This window comes from Lepisma saccharinum, chromosome 9 (genome assembly GCF_977018435.1).
Source record: "Lepisma saccharinum chromosome 9, izLepSacc3.1, whole genome shotgun sequence".
NCBI lineage: Eukaryota > Metazoa > Arthropoda > Insecta > Zygentoma > Lepismatidae > Lepisma > Lepisma saccharinum.
Window position 1 is genome coordinate 47,778,558 of NC_139237.1, and position 23,029 is coordinate 47,801,586.

Consider the following 23,029-nt stretch of genomic DNA (forward strand, 5'->3'; position numbering starts at 1 on the left):
AAATCAATTACCATCAAAACCTAAACACTTGAAATACCTTGTAACTTGGACTTTAATAAGTCTTAAACGTGTACAACTGAAGATAACATAATTAATTAATGTATAATAAATTCTTTGCTATGGCTTAGTTAGTTTCATTTCATATGAAATAAAGGCTTTAAACTTTAAGTAGACAATAAGAATTAAGCTAAGCAAGACTGAAGGATTTCAGAGAGACTGGTAACCAGGGGCGGCGCCAGAAATTTTCGACCGGGTGGGCAGAAGCTCCTTATTGATAAATTAGGGTGGGCAGTATAAATGTAAAACCATATATAGTATATATGTGTATGTAAGATGTATGTATCTCCCTCTCTCTACAACTCCCGAATTCCCTCTTACTTCTTTTCCCTTTCCTTTTATTGTTTTCCTCTTTATCTTTTCTAATCTATTGTCGCATCTTGTTCCATTTCCTTTCGTTTTGTCTCTGATGGACACACTTATTTCAAGGAAGTGTTTACACATGCGCAGCCATACCCCAACCAAACATTCTAATCACATTCTTTCATGCATGTTAATACAGTGAAATAAATGTGAATTAGGTTTAAGCTTGTGTTGCAAATACAAGGCACATACTTGATTTTATGTATTCGGCGACTATGACAGAAAGTGCGATGGTAGACCATCGTGAAGTTTCTCGTAATGTAAATGCATGTTCCTGAGCATAGTATTTTCATCGTATGAGTTTTTGACTGAACGAGTTTCTTACTCCTTGGGGATCACTTTTCTTAGCTTACAAGGTTTGTACAACTGAGAAATCTATCTGAATGTTTGTAGTAGCGGCGATTGGGTGCCAACATTTGAGGGGCAAGGACAATATACTTATTCTTGGTAGAAAAGGCTTAGCATAAAGAGACCATAGTGCGGGGGCAAAAAGTGGCAAAATGTGGCGGGGGAACTGCATCCCCCACTTCCCGGTCCTCCTAATCGCTGCCACTGAATGTTTGGATTAAATTAACGTCTTATTAGGAATGATTTAAAACACACACGGAGAACAAATTCTTTGTTCATTGTCCATGGAAGTATTCCTAGGCTAACGAAAGGTTATTTTGACAAAATATCACTCATAAGTAATAAACAAGTAAGATTGAAAAATCTGTTCAGAATTGAATAGATTATTACCTAAGTTGCTATTCGTTTTCTGAACTGTCATGTTACTAATGCGGGAGAAGCAATACACATATGGTCACATGAACATATTTTTTGAGGTAACAAAATGATTTAGGACACAGGGAATTCATCGAAGTTGATCACCGTGCCAGAAATAATTCATCTATTTTTCATAGATGACTTGGGTTGTATGGTGTGACCATTTCGAACACACTAGAATTTCAACCTCTACCCTGTGCAGCATACCCTGGAAACTTTATTATTTCAGGGCAACGAGTCCCTGGTGCTTGGAACCACTGTCAAAGTAATAATTTATGAGGATTTGTATTTTGAGTGTCAGTATGTGTTTGTTTTCGCCCCTTCGTTACTTTCATCTAATTACCATTGAACCTTATCGTCGCCATTATCAAAATTAACAGAAAAATGGCTTTAAATAAAACAAATCAACCAGAACTTACTCTTCAAAAAATGGAATTTCATTAGTCCATAGCTCTTAGAAAGTTGAGGTGGTAGTTTCAATTGCACAGCGTTTCATTAGTGGATCAAGGCAGCTAATTCCGTGAACAATGACGTTGTTTTCCGAAAGTCTCAAATATTTGTCTCAGGCAATCACCCTCTTAAAATGGACGCATCTTCTGTGGTGTTAAAATGCCACGTTTGGTGTGAGTTCTTTCTGTATATTCTTCCCCAATGGTATAACGCTGTCGCATTATAATGAAGAGGTCCTGTGTTCGACTTCCCCCTCCTCTGGTGGAAGCACAATACACACAGGTTCAGACTACACGTTAAACTGTAGGTTTAGTCCCGATTAGCCTATCTGAGCATAAAAGTGGGCTTAAAACGAAAACTAACAAAATCGTCTTCTGGATACTTCGTGACATAACTTTCTTTCTTTACTTCAACTGTATCTACAGATTCTGTTTAATGTGGCAAAATTTATGTGTGGGACGAGGATTTCTAAATAGGATAAGCCACTCATTAGTAATTGAATAATTCTGTAGCTTTTTCCATACATAACTTGTTTATTAAAATTTATTCACTTCAGTATTGTAGTGATTATTGTGATTCCTTCTTATTAGTAGAATAAATATATATGAAGTTGATATTTCGCATACCATATTGATATTGGAAGACGACAGATATATAAAAATTGTAATGAAATAAAAAGGACACTTCTGGAATTTCAATGCAGAGCTAATTAAAACTATATTATACTCTGTAGCATATTTAAACCCGAAGGTTTGTGGCTGCAGCAACACAAGCCTTCCATCTGCCCTTATTCGGAGCAAGATCAATCCAATCTTTCCCATCCTTGCCGATTTCTTTTAAATCCATCTCAACGTTATTCCTCCATCTTCGTCTTGGTCTTCCTAATGGTCTCTTACCATCAGGTTTCCCAACAAGAATCCTATAAACTCTTCTTTCCTCTACCATTCGTGTCACATGGCCAATTAAGTCTTCTTGATTAAATTATTCTAATAATAATAATAATAATTAAAAAGTTGAAATAATGTATTGTGTTACCGGAGGAAGTAACGCTAAGATGATGTTTTTATTTGTTTATTTGGAGATTATTTTAACCATACCCAGGCCGGGATTTATATACGTATGTGGAGGCCCGGAGCTGCAGCCCTCAAGTTCACCCTAAATTCTGATCTAATCTTGATCGTACCCAGCATAATAATTTTGAGCCTCCTAAGCCTACTAACTGCTTTTAAACATGGAAGTATTCATTTGATCACAGTTTTTGTTTCAATAGCTCTAGTAATTGCTTTCACTTTCTAATGACAAAATTGGCTTTTTATGGGTTGATAATATGTTAACATTTCTAGCATAGATAATATTCACAAGTAAAATATACATGTTATGAACACCAGAATACACTTATTTAACGAATCATTCATATCAAGTATATGTAGGTACTTATTGAATTTGATTGGGTGGGCGATCGGGTGGGCACAGGAATTTTTGGGTGGGCGCTTGCCCACCTGTGCCCACCCCTGTCGCCGTCCCTGCTGGTAACATTGAAAGAAGCATTTACATCTTGGAACATTGTCAAGGCATGCAATTATATACAAGGTGAGCATTGACAAACCAAACTGGACTCTATTAATTGCTATTGCATTAAAATAAAATGGAATGTTAATATGTTAACATGTTACACCAAGTATGAAATTTGGCTTCAAATCCTGACATCGTTCCTCTGATCTAACCAGTGTTCAAATCAAAAGCTAGAATTTATGGAACCTCTGCATTTATATATTTTCTAGGGATGGGCCGGTATGAAATTCTGGTCGATACCGATAAAATACAGATATAAAATTTGCCGATACCGATAACCGATATTCTACCGATCCGATATAAAATTAGAAATGGTCATTGAAGAACCTGAAAGGTTTATTGACCTCCTTAATAAATTTGTGTTTCAAGGTGACTGCAGTGAAAAAGAAGTTGGACATTTAGACATTTACTTTTTAGAAAGTAGGACATGGAGATTATCCATAAAAATCAACAAAATGGCAGAATTTTGCACTAAATTATCAGATATTTATTGATTTATTGGATCGGTAAAATAATCGGTAGTCTTACCAATAAACCGATACACCAATATGCCTATATCGGCCGATACCAATAGAGTACCGATTAATCGGTCGCATCCCTAATATTTTCCTTCCCAAATTTTACATTTCAAGTTAATTTCCTGAATACCTGTTTCATCTTATTAGTATTTGAGGATTGGTAATGGATACATTTTGCTCACAATCAGTGGTGGAAGTGGGGTGGGATGGTGGGGGTGGAAGGATGCTATCTCCCAGTGAAAAACATTTTCATAAAGTAACCCAGCAATAATAATTTGCATAAGCATCCTTCCCACATACTCATTGTCTCCATGTTGATCCATACAAGCATCCCTCCCACCTATTCCTAAACTCAAACAAGCATCCCCCTTCCTCCAGCTAGAATTTCCACTTTGAGCACTTCTCACAATGGATTTCAAGTAGAAATAAAAGGCAATACATTTCTTTTAACCTACTTTTCAATGTATATGTAACTCCTGAGAAAGAAAAGAGATAAACCACATTTGAATACACCATATTTTGTGTACAAATAATAATAATAATAAAAAAGAATCCTCAGAAATTGACAAATCTGATCAGAATCAAAAAGATCAACGATCAATGAACACCTGCATAAACCACATTTGAATACACCATAATTTGTGTACAAATAATAATAATAATAATAATAAAAAAGAATCCTCAGAAATCTGACAAATCTGATCAGAATCAAAAAGATCAACGATCAATGAACACCTGCATAAACCACATTTGAATACACCATAATTTGTGTACAAATAATAATAATAATAATAGAAAAGAATCCTCAGAAATTTGACAAATCTGATCAGAATCAAAAAGATCAACGATCAATGAACACCTGCCTGATTTGACATGGTATCACCCTTATACATATTTTTTGTTATATTAACAATAACTTGGGGCTTCCCTGATGGCGCAGTGGTAGCGTCATCGCCTTGTAATCAAGGGGTCCTGGGTTCGATATCCGGTGGAGGCACATAGTGGTTCGGATCCCACTTTAAACTGTAGGTCCAGTCCCGATTAGCCTTACTGTGCATAAAGTGGACTTAAAACACCAAACCAAACCACCAATTAACAATAACTTGAAATTACACATGAATATGAAATGTAAGATAAACTAGTAATGTTCACCACTGAACCAAAATTCAAATGCAGGGTTCTGGTTTCATAACTCATACATTAACATTAAGGTTGATAAACGTTATGCAAAATCAACACACAAATTTTCTGGAAACAATAAAATAAAAAGGACACTTTCAAGTGATTCCTTTTCCAAAATTTCTTTGGATGTTTCAATCCCATTTCCAGGGCCTTACTTGGTTATTTCCAGGAGATTGAAAACATATAGAAATGTCACAGACCTATTGAGTTAAAAAAAAGATGACTGCCATAAGTTTAAAATATTAATAACCAAAGGTTTGGAATTGGCAACGTACTGTAGAGCAAGCAAGTTTAACATTTCTAATCTTTGTTATAACCCATTTGTTATGTCATTTTTCATATATTTTTAACTCCTGACAATACCTAAGGAAGGTCCTGGAAATGGGACCAAAATGCTGAAAGAAATTTCAGAACAGAAACCACTTTCGGAACAGTAGCTATAAAAATGCCAAAAAGGATAGCATTAGTGAACTTACCTTCTTGTTCAAGATTAAAAAGCACCCATTTATCTTTTGATGGCATGTTGTTAATTGTTAGTGTCTTTTCTTTCTTCATCCAAGCCACGGGGACAGTGGAGTTGGTACTGTTGTCATCCTGTGCTCTGTAAGTGACAGGGACCCACCATAGAGAATCTTCGGACTGTTTAGGGGTGCTGAGAGACTTCAAGAAAAATGGTTCCTAGAAGAAACAACCAAATATAATACGAGGCGTATTTTTTAAGTAAGTACCATTTTGATATGTACCAAAAACAAGTAAACTTTTTGTAACAATTTTGTTGTTACATGAAAGACCACACTTTTATCTACTTTTCCACATAATTGCCACCAATATTAAGGCACTTATCGAACAACAAGCTTTTGTATTCCGTCATCATAGAAGTTTGCCGCCTGAGTTGACAGGCACTGCAACACGGCCGTGAGCATAATAGTTTTCGATAGTTTAAGCGTTTGGTAATAATTTCGTAGATAACACTTCTTGAAACTTCAGGGAACTCCTCTGATAACAAAGAAATTGTGAAGCGTCTGTTCTCTTTCACTTTTTTGTCGACTTTCTGCACCAAATTGACAGTGATCACTGAGGGTCGCCCACTCCGTTCCTCGTCATGAACATCCTTTCGGCCATCTTTGAAAGCTCTTACCCATTTGCGTACCATTCCATCACTCATAATGTTTTGTCCGTACACTTCACAAATCTGACGGTGAATTTCAACTGCTATTCATGCCTTTAGCACTAAGAAAACGAATAACAGCGCGTATTTCACAGTCGGCGGGATTCTCAATCGGCAGAGGCATTTTAAATATGCAAAAGCAAATGTATACATGATCGATTGTTGCCGCAATGGCGTCTGTGGCTTGCCAACAGATGTAGGTACACAGTGCGCATGCACAGGACACCGACTGCAGCACTGCAGCGGCGGAATTTGTAGCATATTACGGTGACAACTTTGCCATAGAGGCCAGTAGGTCTATCGATGTATAAGTAAAATTACAGACATATCAGTAAATAGCCTGTAACTTAGTACACAATTCTGTTGTCTTGTTATTGTTTTTATGAATTTAAAAGTGCAATTCATACGACATGGTTTTGTAAACATCTTAATATGCAGTGTCCCTTTAAAAAAACAACAAAAAACATTGCATTCACCTGCTTAGTTACCTTAATACGGTGAATGAACCAATCAGGAACTTTTTCTTTTATGTACATATTGCTTGCATTGTAGAACTACTACTCTTGTAGTTTATGGCTGTTACAAGCATAAAAACACTTTTTTTTGTGACAGTTCAGGAGAACACACGCTTCCTTCACCAGACATTTATTTTTAGTTTGTTTAAAGATACATTTATGCTTGTAACCAGGGCCAGACTGGTACTGCAAAGAGGGCGGTGGCAAATTTCCTCAACAGGGTGCCCAATTATGAGCAGTTGGGAAAAAAGGGCACCGAATGTGCATTTTCGGAAGGTCACTGAGAGGTGGCACCAAGTTTGGTGGGCCAATCTGGCCCTGCTTGTAACAATCATAAACTACAAGAGAAATAAATCATTTAGGATCTTTAGAGCAATTGAAATTTTATATTGAATCGGTAGAATAACACTTATCAATGAATTTCATAGTATTGGAATTTGACACAAGAAACTTATGCCTTGTTCTGGAAAATATGTCATTACATACTACAGTATTGTATTTATAAACAGCACATGCATTATTTTATAATAGGTAACATTTCACAAACTTCTCATTCTTCTCCCATACCTGCCCCTCCCACCACCCTTTGACATAATCACTGCTAAAATTTAAGACAAGGTGAAAATAAATAATTCCATGTGGTACAGGAAAACAGTATTGGCAATGAGATGAACTTTTATGTCAAATATGCATTTCATCCCTGCTTCAGTACTGACAAAGTTACTGGGTTTAAAGAAATAAAAACGCTCACTTGTTGCAGAGTGACACTATTATCGGCATAATTCCTAACAACAGTAATTACTGGATATCCTCTTTGAAGTGTCCATGAATCCATTACATCTTTCACTGATGTGTCCAACAGGAGCACACTGTCATTTTGTCCAGCTTCTGTTAATGCAGTCCAAAGATCATCTTGTTTGGCTACACCATATTTCCTGCAGATAAATTAATACAAGAAAAGATCAGCACTTGTATTATAATACCAATTGCATTATACTGTTTGCAGAAAATTAGCCTAGTTCTTGCAAGGGAAATTAAATCCTTTTCTATAAATTTTTATTTAATTTTTTTTTAACGTCGTAAAGATTATGACTTTACTTGCCTCATTTACATTTAAAATTCACATGTATCTAATAAGAAAACTATATATCTTAATTAATTTACCTATGATTTGTAATGTTTTTGAACCCCTATGAAGTCAGATAATCTAGCAATGTTTATTTTCATCCATTTTACATACATAATAGTATAAATCTAAGATTACAATGGGACTTTTTATTTTCTTCAAAAATACTGAATTTCCAAAAATAATTTGAAATTTTATTCATCATAACAAAAATGAAATATTGACTTTCTGATCTATTACTAACATGGAAAATAAAATGAACTGTCTATTATTAATTAATAAATTAATTAAGTATGTATGGAACAGATTAAGTGATTCATTCATTCCAGTGCATCCTTCCAGTGCAGTTCCTTCTTAGACAGAGTTCCAGCCAATTTATTTTTCTTTTCTTGATAATATCTAGCATTGTTCTTCTTTCATCAACTCTTTCCAACACAGTTTTACTTTCCAGCTTTTCCAACACAGTTTATTACAGAGAGAGAGTGTCAATATGAATTATTATTGTTGTTTGCTTTCTTTTCCCAATGAAAATTAAAACACACATGCAACTACTTGCAAGCAATCAAAAATACTCATTAATCAGTAAGAATTTGGGTATGTTTTTTATTATTGATCCTTACTTTTTGTTGAGGTAATTATTTAGGCCCTTCATGAATGTTTCTTCTGTAAGGAAAAATTTTATCATCCGAACAAGACATGCACCTGTAAGATTAAGAAATAAATAATGATATAATATGTACACAGTGTGTATATTACACAGAGACACATTGCATCAAGATTTAAAATAAGAATTATGTTCATGAAGAAAATACTTTGGCAAGTGTCCAGCTTTCTATTTCTATTATAATGATAAAATTCACAAGTCATGAATTATTCAAATTTTTGAATTTGACTTCAGCTATTTTACATAGTGTTTCTATTACTTTCAGCTCATTACGACAATGGGGATGAATGATGATAAGATGAGATGGATGAAGAAATAATCAGAACAGGTATGGACAACATAACACACAGAATTATCCAAACGTCGGCTCAGGTGCCAGAGTCTCATCAGCCTGCAAAATATGCAACCTAAGTTGTACTACATAGAACAGAGGTTGATATTCAGAATCTTCAGAGAATGTCACCCTTACACTCCACAAGCAGTGAATTATTATTATTATTATGAAAAAGGCACCCATTCTTAAACTTGGTCGTTGAAGAGGTAATGTGATCTGTCAGTAGTATGCTCTGGCTACCTTTACCCCTCAGGCACCCATTGACGATGACTTGAATGAACCCCAGAGTGATTTTATGCATTGACAGTAATCTAAAAATCCTCACCTTAGGTCACCCAGACTGGGAATCGAACCCTGGTCTGTCACGTGATGACCAGATGCCTTGCGAAGTGGATCAGAATTCCTCAGGAAGTTTATACGTTAATATTAATATATAGTGTGTATTTACGGAAAGCAGACATATTTCATTACTCATTAAAACTGATTGCGCTTGATACTTGCCTTTACTGTAGAGGATGGGATCAAATATCTGGGAAATCATCAAAGGGTTGGAGATTTGTAAGGATACTGGATGAGAAGTCTGAAGGCTGTCTTCCTCTAGAACTGGATGCATCACATCCACCACGAATCTCGCACGCATAGCCCATGAAGGTTCAATCTGCAAAAATAATACTCGAAGTGCATTTATCAGAATCACTGTAGCCTCCAAAAGAATGTAACAAATTGTTCTTGATTAGAAGTGTTTCAATTATAGATGCAGAGAACAAAAATTATTGAAAAGCATATAGACTTCTGGTGTTTTGCACAATTTAATTTCAATTGTCAATGTGAATGTTATATAATGTATAAATATGCATATAAACATGTCATAGCCATTTTTTTTGTACAATCTATTACAGATTTGATCAGCTGATTTCAGATATAAGAATACCGGTCAAAAATGGCATATTGGAACAGGTACCAGAAACTGTAAAATTCTGATATTAAAACCAATTTTGATATTTGATTTCCACTTTCAAAATCTAGATCAAATAGGACATATATATACTTCTAGAAATATTCAAATATCTTTGCTTTGTCTACAAATGTTTTGCATACAAATTACAAAAGCATAGTCATCATGCACACATTTTGACAAAGAAAAATCCATTTCCATTTCCATTAATTAAGTACTAGATTACATTACAAATACAATACCTAAATGCGTAATAATAGATATAAAGTGTACTACCCACGTGATTGACTCCTATGTATTGCATGTACTTTGCAAATCCTTCATTAAGCCAAAAGTAATCCCACCATTCTGGTGTAACAAGGTTCCCAAACCATTCGTGAGACATTTCATGACTCACAGTCAGTGCCACTCTCTCCTTGTCAGCTGTAGAGGTGCTTTCGTCAACAAGGAGCATTGATTCTCTGGAAGTGATGCAAACAACTGATATTTTTCTAGAACAATTAATATGCTATTTTTCATGATTATTGTTAGTGCTCTACAATATGTAAAAACCCTGATCGTGATATTCCTGGAAGATTCTAGAGGTGTGCTATATCCTGCAACTTAGAAATTTGTGAAAAAAATATCAAATTTCACATTGAAAGAATATCGTTTTAAACCTGTGAAAGCTTTAATGAATTCTGGCAGCAAATATATTAACATTACCCAACACTCTGTCCCAAACTTTGGTTTTCTCAGAATATCAAAATAGTGTGTTCCAGATAGGCTTTGGAGATTTGAGAACTAATTTAAAAAATTTGAGTCAAGCTGGTGCTAAGACTTCTGCACTGAGCTCTTCATCCACTGTTGCCAGTCAAGCTTGTGTCCCTGTAAATTCTCATTTTTCCTGTGGATGGCTGCTGCATTCTTAATGGCAAAGTCCCAACAGTTTGAATACTTGGAGATGATGTCCATTCATCTAATCCTGAGTAGACATTCTTTATGTATCTAGGAAGATCTCTACATCACTGTTCAATTGTTTTTCATGTCTGATGTAAACTTCATCACAATTGCACATAATAGTGTTTCTCCAGCCCTAGACTATCCTTGGGGCTGCATAATTGTCTCCTAAGTTTCAGTGGTGGTTTGTACAGTCACAGTCATGGGCAGTTTTTGGTTGTAATGATTCCATTGAAAATGAGTGAGTGAGTTGTCGCTTTGAGTCCACTTTATGCACAGATAGGCTAATCTGGACTGTACATACAGTTTAAAGTGGGATCCGAACCACCATATGTCTCCAGCAGGTATCAAACCAGAGACCTCTTGATTACAAGGTGATGACGTTACCACTACACCATCGAGGAGGCTATCCATTGAAAGTCAATGATGTTGTTACAACCCAGAAGTGTTCATGACTACATGGTCTTAATACCTTTGAAAAGGATAATTACAGAAAAAATCTGGCGTGCAGTAAGATATGTGTGGGTTTTCAGGAGTGTTGTTCCTGTAGCATACTCTTCTCTTTACAGTTTTGCTGATGTTGCTTTCTGAGAACCCATTCTGCCAATAGCTGTGCATGTAGGCTCATGAGTGGAAACTAGTCAAACGGTTAAAGTTACTCACTTAATCGAGAAAAAAATGACCAAATACTAATTACTGGCTTACTTCTAGTGATAAATTACAGTTTTGAAAGAAAAACTAAGATTTCATTAAAAAATACACTGGCCTCCATAACCCAATAACCATGTTCTTATTTTGGAAAAATAACTTTTAAGGTAAAATATGTTCCCTCTTAAAATAATATTTATGAGAACAAAGTATAATTTTTATAATTTAAAATTTGTCTTTATTGTACTTTATTTTTCCTGAAAAAGAATTTATCAAATCGAACATTCCTTAATAGTTTTCTGCACTACTTCTGTATTTCTTACCCATTTTTCTTATTCTTTTCTTCCATTTCTATTTTCACTCCTTCCAGCATGAGTTATACCAGGTTGCCTACCATAATGTTATATATTTATATTTATATTTTGAGCCTTGGCAACACTGATTGAAGTTAGGCGCGATTTGACGTTTGCACGGAATCGTCTGGCATTATTGACCATAACGTACTTCAAATGTTTTGTCAATAGCTTGATTTGTGTTGTTTATGTTGCATTGGAGATTGCGCGACAACAATAAAATGGAATTAACTCGTGAACATTTTCGTGCGATGATTTTTTACGATTTTCGACGTGGATTATCAAGACAAGAGTGCATCGATCAACTTACTTCCACATTTGGCGATGAAGCCCCATCCTTTGCCACTGTGAAACGCTGGTATAACGAATTTAATCGTGACCGCCATTCGCTCACCGACGAGATTCGCGAAGGTCGTCCAAAATCAGTTGTTGTTCAAGAAAACATTGATGCTGTGCAAAACCTAATACTGCAAGATCGTCATGTGACATACTGTGAGATTGAGGCAACCATAGGCATTAGTTCCACCAGCATATATAAAATATTACATGCATAGGCGTAGCTACGGGGTGTGCCGGGTGTGCCTAGGCACACCCTAATGGGCTGCTTTATCAAAGAGAATTAAAGACAGATATTTCAATAAGAGAGAAAATAAGCGGCAGTTTGTAAGAAGTTAAAAATGTCATTACTTGGTACAAACGTGTGCATTATCGCTGATGAAACGAGTGTCTGTAGTTTTTCGATTTTTTGACGTCATTGGAGAAAGAAGATATTTACTGCATTCTACTCTTTACTACAGCGCTTTTCTTCTATACCTGTCACAAGCTGCACGTGTGAGGGAGAGCTTTCTCCAAGCTTAGCCAAGTTAAAACTAAATTAAGAGCAACTCAGAAGCAGGATAGATTGGAAACCCTGCTCTTACTATTTGTGGAACAGGAAAAAGCTTAGTCTATTGATGTAAATGAAGTTATTGATGAGTTTAAGAACATTGTACTTTTTGACAGACGTCTCTTGTTATAGATGACGTGTATTTTGATGTATTTATTTGTAACATTTATGAATATTTTGTGTGTGTGTAATTTCTATGCAATTTGATTTTTTCTACTATAAATACATATATTCAGAAATTTTCAACACTGTCATTTAGTGAATTTATATTCCTTTACAAACATCAGTGCAGTTAAAGAGCCAAGTGATTGTGTTGCAAAATATGCTATTAAAGAGGTACAAGTCCTCATTTTTTTTTCTCTGTGCACACCCAAATATAAAGTTCTAGCTATGCCTATGATTACATGATCATTTAGCTGTGAGAAAGTATGTTCTCGTTGGATCCCACACAATTTGACAAAAACTCAAAAAGACGCTCGCGTCAATTGGTGCAAACAAATGCTCAATAAATATAATCGTGGTGCTTCAAAAGACGTATATAAGATTGTAACAGGTGACGAATCATGGATATATGCATATGAGCCGGAACGTAAACAGCAGTCGACTGTATGGGTGTTTCAAGACGAACCCAATCCAACAAAAGTTGTTCACGCTCGAAGCACATCGAAACAAATGGTCGCCTGTTTTTTCGGGAAAACTGGTCATGTGGCAACTGTGCCTTTAGAGGAACATAGAACGGTCAACTCTGAATGGTACACAACAATTTGTTTGCCAGAGGTCTTCGGTGAAATACGGAAAACAAACAAACGCCGTCGGATCATTCTTCATCAAGACAATGCCAGATGTCACACATCTCGTCTAACAACCGACTTTATGAACAGTCAAAAAATCGAATTGATGGGTCATCCACCGTACAGTCCTGATTTGGCACCCAATGACTTCTTTTTGTTCCCGAATGTCAAGAATAAATTGAGTGGACAACGATTTTCGTCGGCGGAAGACGCCATTGATGCGTTCAAAAACCATATTATGGAGGTGTCTCAAGAAGATTGGAAAAACTGCTTTGACAAATGGTTCGAACGAATGCAAAAGTGTATTGACCATAAAGGAGAATACTTCGAAAAACAATAAAGCAGTTTTCAATACCAAATTCCTGTTTTTTTCATTGTTAGACTCAAAATATAAATAGTGACCCTCGTATATTATAAGAAATCATAAATTACAGTCATAGAAGATAACCGGGAGGGAGTTAAAAGCTCATGACCTTGTCTTTTTTTTCTTTAGTTTCTTTTTAAATTGCCTACCTGAATGTTGTTAATCCCCAATTCTCCATAGCTCCAAATGCAAAGTCAGGCAGAGCTACCAAGTCCATTTTGGGTAGTGGGTAGGAGACGTTAAAATACTCTTCAAAGAAGGAAAGCAAAGGAGGGCCTATTACAGCTGCATACTGTCCTTGGTTAATGACATTCTTACGTGCCCATACATGGAAACTCATGCTTTCATTCGACTGGATGGGCGAGAAGTTTGAGATCACAAATGCTACTGTGTATGTGGACATGGGAGGCGATATTTTGTAATGATCCCATACAAAACCATCTATGCCTCTCCTGAAAAACAAACAAAATATATCACTCTTATATTATTGATTAACAAGTTCTTTTCATGATTGGGAAAAGAGAGACGCGGTAGTATATAAATACGGAGAAACTAGTACTCACTTTTATCCGCGAAGCTGTTTTTTCTTCTTTTTCGATTAATTTCAGTGGCCACTGCCACCATCCTCGTTGGAACTTGCTGCGCTGTTGCTTGGCGTGCGTCTTTTGTTCGTAGTTCTCTGGTTGCCGTTAGGTGCGCTGTGCGTCTTGGTACGTCGTCTGCTATTTCCGGGCGATAACTGCTGCAGTATCGCCCGGAAATAGCAGACGACGTACCAAGACGCACAGCGCACCTAACGGCAACCAGAGAACTACGAACAAAAGACGCACGCCAAGCAACAGCGCAGCAAGTTCCAACGAGGATGGTGGCAGTGGCCACTGAAATTAATCGAAAAAGAAGAAAAAACAGCTTCGCGGATAAAAGTGAGTACTAGTTTCTCCGTATTTAAGTTCTTTTCTATCAATAATTGCTATTACAAAACCAAATTTGGGGTCATGTGTTCCCACTCTTGCAGAACACTGACCTTTCTAGCATAGACCATGAGGTGGTTCATACAGCAGTGCTCGAAGTGGGAGGAGGGGGATGTTCATTAGGGGGATAATAACCTCTAGTAGTTAAGAAAAAAAAAATAAAAAGCATCCTTCCAACTACTGCATCAGTCCTCCTTTAATCATGCATAGCTCCAGTGGCGTGGTGTGGGATTTTTAAAAGTGTTACCGGTTATTAGTAGGACATTTAAGGGAGTAGCCGTAAGACTTGGGCGCCTCCCCACCTCATGCCACCCCCCAATGTCTTCCAATTAGTTCATATAATATTAATCTGGTACGTCTGCAATTCAATACTAGATTTTGGTAAAGTTATTAATCAGGAAAAAAATGTTGACATAAGGACTGAAGTGAAATCGCAAACATTGGTTGTTGACACAATAATACGTAATTTGATACTTACAGAAACATCGAAGGCTATTTACAGAGCAGATCAATCCGACGACTCTTCTTTGAAAATAGTATGATGCTGGGGTCCCGGGTTCGAATCCTGGCTTGGGCATGGACGTTTTTGATGTCTATTCATCAATTTCATAATATCATCACTCATCCCCATCTTCGCAAATTAGCCAAAAGTGGCAGAAGCGAAGCAAAATCAATCAAATCAAATCAAAAAAGTTCTATGATGCTGCCATAAAGTGAAGTTTTTCATTTGAATTTGAATTTTTGGGTGCGTCATGGTCATGGTCCATGTTATCCACACCTGAATTCCACACGTTTTTTTCACCCAAAAATAGAGTACATGGCCAACAAAACAGTTTCGACAACTGCGCACATCCACATAACCACGGATAGTTGTTATACCATGAAACATTGAAATGCCGGTCATACCCAGCAGACGACCTGGTTTTTAAATCGTTCAAAATAGACGTTGGCCTCCCTTTCGCTTTTTTCTGCAAACGAACGAACCGAAAGACTGCTTCAAAATATCTTCTATCGCACAATTACACACACTGTTCAGATAGGATGAACCAGCCACCTCGGAACTCTGAGCAAGCTCCATTCCGCTTGTTAATTAATTGACAATGCCGAAAACAACATAAAGACGAAAGACACCACTCACAAAACTCGCACTGCATAGTCCCTCCTGCAAACCGTTGTTTACTTTTGTAACACGTGAAGCACCCTCCTTGCCCCCTCCCCTCTCAGCATCGGTGCTTCCCCAATATTTCCTTCGAAATCTGCAAGAAGTCCAGTTCTACTACTGTTGCCATCTTAGTTCTTTTGAAACCAGATTTGCCCAAATCGCGAAACTTTTCATTTCAAAAAGACGTATGTAGAGTAGATGTAGTCTTCATCTGTTTCCTAACTACTCCCACTCCTATGTTTCGCTAAATCCACTGAAATCTCATTTCTGACACCACTGCTATTTCGTATATTTTACGTCCCTTGCTACCTTTAAGGCTTTCGCTTTATAGGATAATCGTGACGATGAGCATGCATGGTGAATTATTGAAATAAAGTTATTATTTCTTTGTGCATGAAATTATTAATTTTTATAATTATGTAAGTAAAATAATAACAAACATTGAAATAACCATTTCTTGCTGAGGATTCGAACCTGCGACACCTGACATTTCAAACCGTGCTAAGATAACGATCGTGAAATTATGCTTGTAAGTAATGTTTTCACCCAAAAACAGTTCTACCACCTCAAAAACATTGCCTCAATCCGAAATTATCGCATTCCTGCGACAACGTATGTCAATCTCAATCGGCCCTTTCAACAATTATCACAAATTCCTGTAACCGAAATAATATTATATGTGTGAAATATAGAATTTTAGGTTGACATTTTTAGAAGGACAGCAGACCCCTTGACCATACCCATCCCTCTCCTCTCCTTCTCGCCCATGATGTCGAAGAAGTACAAAGAGGACTTTCATAATCGCTGATATTTAGAGTAAATACAAAATATCACTTGGTAGTTTGCTTTCCCCCAGTGTGATTTGATTTTTTAAAATTTTGATTTGCGATTTAAGTCCACTTCATGCACAGTAATGCTAATCGGGACAGTTTAAAGTGGGATCTGAACCACTGTGAGCCTCCACCGGGTATCGAACCTGGGATCCCTTGATTACAAGGCGGTGACGCTACCACTGTGCCATCGTTCCCCAGTGTGACTGGACGCCTTCAGAGTAAGATAGACCCGATTAGGCGACTTAGCTCTTTTCTGTCAATTGAATATGGCAACACTGATCTGTATCCGGTAAGGATCACCGGCAACTGCGGCGGCTAAACAGGCATGGCAATAACCCGCCTCCCCCTTCGGCCGTAACAGTCTTTGCCGCTACGCGAAGTCTTCCTTGCGGTGGCTCAGGGCCCTTTCCTCATGTTGCCTGAGGAGGGTACCGGATCAGTTCCCCTCTTCGCTTTTTCTGGTGTCAGAAAAAATGTCAGTCTGCAATGTTTACTTTACGACAATATTACCAGTTTATGTACGTAATAATATTTTTAGACAGGTTCTTCAATTCTTTATATTTTGGTGTTACCTGCGGTAACAGAGGCTACATGCATGCCACGCCTCTGCATAGCTCATTTCTTCTCTCTTTCTCTAACGGACATCGATGTTTTCCCCCCTTTTTCGTGAAGAATTCAGGGAGTGCCCCAGAGGTAAAATCCTCATCAGAAATTGAAAAGTCTCCTCCCCCCTGAAAATTTCAATAACCTGAAGATCATTTGGACAGCAATTAAGAAATTTGGCAACAATATTCACTTAGAACATACTTTTTCTGGCTTTTTCGTAATAATAAGCATGATTCAGTCCTCTTTATAATTAAAAGTCAAAATTCTGATGGCAGTGCGGATCTACAAATTTTGGGTCATTCTACAAAATATTACTATAGGCCCCTTTTACATAAAATATATGTACTTGTGAAAGGACTCAAAGCTTTTACTGTTATCCAATTTATTCATTGTACGTATGTGTGTGTGTGTGTATGTATATTCTGTTTTAAAACATTGATTTGATTTTCATTAACATAGCTTTTTTGCTTGCTTATCCCCGGACTGCTCTGCACTGCGGAGTTTTGCAGTTTATAGATCCGGCACTTACTGACGGATTTATATTATTGTCCCTCTCAGTGTTGCCAGTTTGTGTGTATAGTATTGGTGCCTATGTGTAATTGTGTGTAATGAAATGATGAGTGTTGCGATTGTTTAAAAATACTATAATGTATAAAATTTTATTGGATATATATTTATTTCCATCATACAGATCAAAATGTTTTTCACATAATTTCAATCTTTGATGGAACCTGTACAATCTTCATTTCTTACTTTTCACTCTCCCAGGGCCTCTTTCTGTCACTTCTAAATTATTGCCTCAGCATGCTCAAAGAATAGATTTTTACAGAAGGAAAATGTTCAACTTGAACAGGACAGAGGGGCCAGAAACAGTGTGAAATGAAACATTCAATCCACAGAGTTGAAGTCAATAGTATTTTCATTGTATTTTAACATCCAACACTTCAAAACGAACCATTTATCTTACAAAAAACTGAATCTAATCCACTCAAGAAGATACGTTTCTCATTACTATTCCAATTTTTTTTTTTATTTTACGACACTTTTGTACCTGTTCTTGGGCAATATGCAATAATGATGAACAACAAAATAAATGATGGAGTATACATGATACACAATGATACATCCATGAAACCATCTAGGTGGGCAAGGGCATTGATTAGTCCTTGTCATTTAAATTTCCAGGTTCAAGTCCTGGACTGGCATCATCAGTGTCCATCAATTTCATCTATACCACATTCTTGATCACCTTTGTGATTAGTCAAATTGGAACACAAAGACTTTGACATGAAAATAGAATAAATGAACAAAAACATCTCATTACACTCACATAGGCTCTGATTTCCTCAAGGGCATATTTGAAAGAGAAGTCATGTTTTCTCTCCTTCCAAGACTAATTTGAAATTTAGCCTTCAATGCAGGTTCATCAAAACATGGGAAAGCCTGTCTTGCATACGTGGATTCAAATTGTGTACCAGCTATCCACCTGTAAAGAAATATTGTTATGGACATTAAAAAGCTGAAAAATATTGAATTACAGTTATAATTGAATAAAAAGTACATGAAAACACCATTTTTTACATTCTAGAGAGAATTAATTTTTTTCTTACTATTTCTAATATTTTTATGTTGCTTTTCTATTTAACATTAATCATGATGAGTAAGGACATAAAAACACATTTGATTTGATTTATTTTCAGCTATTAAATCACGTTTGTGTTGAACCAATCATATGAAAACTGATCTTTTTACTGGGACATTCCATGCAAAGTGTGTGTGGTTCTGCACTCTTTGCTCGATTATTTTAATCAAGATCAAGATGAAGACTGTCATTGTGGTTTAATTTTTGTTGAAGTTTCAGCATCTTTGATGCCCTTCCTTTGAGTTATGAATTTTGGCCTTTTATTCATATGTTTGCTACATAGAAATTTTCAATGGGTCCCTCCCTCCCTACTTTTCACACAACTGTCGTGTTCCTACATAATTTTCCCCTATGATACAGGGCCAGGTTATTAAACAACACATATATAAGAGAATTTCTAATATACGTATTGCATGACAGGGTCAGATATGTACAGCTGTAGACTGAAAAATTCTAATGTTTTTATATATTGTTGCATTGATATAGCCCTACACTGATTCCTGGACCTCCCCGATGGCATAGTTGTAACACGATAGCCTTATAAGTGTGTGTGTGTAAGTCACTGGACACCCATGTGCTCCAAGTGAACTTGCCCAGTGTACAGTACATGTTAGTGCAAGTGACTAATGCTATATAAGTAGGGTGACCATAATATTTTGACCCAAAAGTGGGACATCCCAAGGAGATCAGTTTACCCCCTCCAGAAAAATTATTTAGGTCTAATTATAAAATTATTGATATTATTATTATTTATTAAAGGGTGGATCACATAAATGATCCATCATAAACAATAAATGAAGTATGATCTCCCAATGTCAAAATGTATTAATTATTATAAACTCGGTATTACTTTCTCACCCTTTCTGAACAACCTATGATGTTAATCCTAAGCTGAAGTTGAGTAATGCCAGAAGTATTTAGCAGAAGAACCAATCTTGTTCAGAGCAGCTTTATTCTTCATCAACAGTTTATAAATCTCCCCGAAAACCTTATCCCACATATCAGACACACAACTCTAGATTTTTCTTTTGCGTTTGTGTCAAGACAACTTTAAATTCTTGTTGCAATTCCGTAAAGAATTCATGCTTATTCAAAGCTCTACAAATAACGGAAGTCACATGAAACAATATACCTTTTTTGCATGAAATGTCTCTCAAATTTAGACTTGTTTTTCAATATAACTCCTAGACTTTTATAAAATGGGACAAATAGAGGCTTTTTAATAATATGAACAGGACGACCGGGACACGCCTCTGAAACGGGACAGTCCCAGTCGAAACGGGTCGTATGGTCACCCTATTATATAAGTGAAGACACTAACGCAAGAACACTCACCCATCAGGTCGGTAGGTGCCAGGGCTTACCCTGAGTTGATACTTTCCTGGGGATGACGTCTGCTCGAATAAAATTTTATTAGGGTCGAGGAACACTGTAGACGCCTTTGATGTCACAATGAGTAAACTTACAAAGTCGTGTGTTTTCGAACTATGCATGATCGTTGGGGCCGCATAAATTTGGGTATTTCATCAGAGATATTTCTCAACAATTAACTGTTCTTGCTACATTGTTAGTGATGTCATTGTCAATTGGAAAAGTCACGGAAACACTGAACCTAATAATCGCTCTAGTAGGTCTAATCTGATCTGGACCGGCATACTCTGAAGCGTGTTTTGCGAACCAAGCATCAGACAATCTTACTAACGATTTGCAGAGAAATTTCGTCGAAACTCAAGTACGGAGATGAGTGATAGAATTATGCACCGGGAGGTGATAGAACTTTGTTCCCATGCCTAGCAGCGCCAATGCGATCACATGCACCAATTCCCGGCGTCGTTTGGAGTATTGCAAACAACATCGTAATGGAGCAGTGGAAGAAGGTCTTATGGAGTGATATGATCATGATCTGGCAGGGCATGTGTGGACCTAGCGGATGCCTGGTGAACGGCAGTGACGGAGATTATGGTGTGTGCGGGGAGGGGGAGAGGTGGAGAGGAGGAGGAGTTGCTCTCCACTTTTTGCCCACGCACTACGGCCTGTTAATACTGGGATGTTTTCCATGGTTTGAATATCGGCTCCTTGTGTTAATCGATGAGTCGCTGACCTCTGGTATGTACCAAGACATTTTATACAATAACATGCTTTCCACACTGTGGCAAAAATTTGGAATTAGCCCTTTTCTGTATCAACACGACAATGCTCCTGCCAAGACAGCAAGGTCAATCGCGTAGTGATTTGAAGAAAAAAAGGTGTAAGTGTCTATCTGGTCCGTCCAAAGCCCCGAATTGAACCCAATCGGACATCTTTGCGATAAGCTTGAGCGTCGGTTTCGTTCCACACTCACTCGAAAAACACACACACGTGAACCATTCAACACGCTACAGGAAGAATGAAAAAAATTCCGCCAGCAGTTTACCAGAACTTACAAGGGTAGCTGTCGGGTCCCGCGACGATAGTCGGCACGAAACTTTGCAGGGGTAGACAAGCTTGGAAACAAAGCGAAAGGCGTGACTTATACCATTTCTTAATCATTCGCAATCTACAGAACAGCTCGTAGAAAGTTTCGCGCGCGCCTGCAAGATGTGCAACCAGAATATTTGGGCGAACAGAAGGCAGATGTAAGTATCAAGGTCATAATGTGATAAGTCACATGCCAGGCAGGTAGCGTGCGTGTCGTACGGTAGTGCCTGTTGATGTAAGTAGTGTGATAAAGAGCACAGGCTTGTTAGAAAGCTAACGCAAGTGCTGTGGAGTCATACAAAGGCTGTTGCTGGAAGTAGTGTGATACAGAGCACGGGCCTGTTAGACAGCTAACGCAACTCCTGTGGAGACATACAGTGCCTGTTGCTGGAGGTAGTGTGATACAGAGCACGAGCTTGTTCGACAGCTAACAACTGCTGTGAAGTCATGCGGTGCCAGTTGCTGGAAGTAGTGTGATACAGAGCACGGGCTTGTTAGACAGCTAATACAACTGCTGTGGAGTCATACAGTGCCTGTTGCTGGAAGTAGTGTGATACAGAGCACAAGCTTGTTAGCTAACAACTGCTGTGAAGTCATGCGGTGCCAGTTGCTGAAAGTAGTGTGATACAGAGCACGGACTTGTTAGACAGCTAACAACTGCTGTGAAGTCATGCGCTGCCAGTTGCTGGAAGTAGTATGATATAGAGCACGGGCTTGTTAGACAGCTAACGCAACTGCTGTGGTTTCATATAGTGCCTGTTGCTGGATGTAGTGTGATACAGAGACGAGCTTGTTAGACAGCTAACAACTGCTGTAAAGTCATGCGGTGCCAGTTGCTGAAAGTAGTGTGATGCAGAGCACGGCCTTGTTAGACAGCTAACACAACTGCTGTGGAGTCATACAGTGCCTGTTGCTGGAAGTAGTGTGATACAGAGCACGAGCTTGTTAGCTAACAACTGCTGTGAAGTCATGCGGTGCCAGTTGCTGTAAGTACTGTGATACAGAGCACGGACTTGTTAGACAGCTAACGCAATTGCTGTGGAGTCATACAGTGCCTGTTGCTGGAAGTAGTGTGATACAGAGCACGAGCTTGTTAGACAGCTAACAACTGCTGTGAAGTCATGCGCTGCCAGTTACTGGAAGTAGTGTGATATAGAGCACGGGCTTGTTAGACAGCTAACGCAACTGCTGTGGTTTTCTATAGTGCCTGTTGCTGGATGTAGTGTGATACAGAGCACGAGCTTGTTAGACAGCTAACAACTGGTGTAAAGTCATACGGTGCCAGTTGCTGAAAGTAGTGTGATACAGAGCACGGGCTTGTTAGACAGCTAACGCAACTGCTGTGGAGTCATACAGTGCCTGTTGCTGGAAGTAGTGTGATACAGAGCACGAGCTTGTTAGACAGCTAACAACTGCTGTGGAGTCATACAGTGCCTGTTGCTGGAAGTAGTGTGATACAGAGCACGAGCTTGTTAGACAGCTAACAACTGCTGTAAAGTCATACGGTGCCAGTTGCTGAAAGTAGTGTGATTCAGAGCACGAGCTTGTTAGACAGCTAACAACTACTGTGAAGTCATGTGGTGCCAGTTGCTGGAAATAGTGTGATACAGAGCACGGGCTTGTTAGACAGCTAACGCAACTGCTGTGAAGTCATACAGTGCCTGTTGCTGGAAGTAGTGTGATACAGAGCACGAGCTTGTTAGACAGC

The 23,029-nt window shown here is 37.8% G+C and overlaps 1 protein-coding gene across 1 annotated transcript in view; it reads right to left on the bottom strand.

Moving 5' to 3' along the window:
• Positions 1-23,029, bottom strand: part of LOC145992040 (aminopeptidase N-like) — a 59,426-nt gene that overhangs the window by 17,460 nt on the left and 18,937 nt on the right. The window contains exons 3-9 of the mRNA XM_083128163.1: positions 18,553-18,708; positions 13,800-14,102; positions 9,950-10,130; positions 9,216-9,372; positions 8,337-8,418; positions 7,342-7,525; positions 5,384-5,585 (exon numbers count right to left, since the gene is read on the bottom strand). Coding sequence (XP_082984289.1) covers positions 5,384-5,585; positions 7,342-7,525; positions 8,337-8,418; positions 9,216-9,372; positions 9,950-10,130; positions 13,800-14,102; positions 18,553-18,708 — 1,265 coding nt within the window. The remainder of the gene's footprint in view (positions 1-5,383; positions 5,586-7,341; positions 7,526-8,336; positions 8,419-9,215; positions 9,373-9,949; positions 10,131-13,799; positions 14,103-18,552; positions 18,709-23,029) is intronic.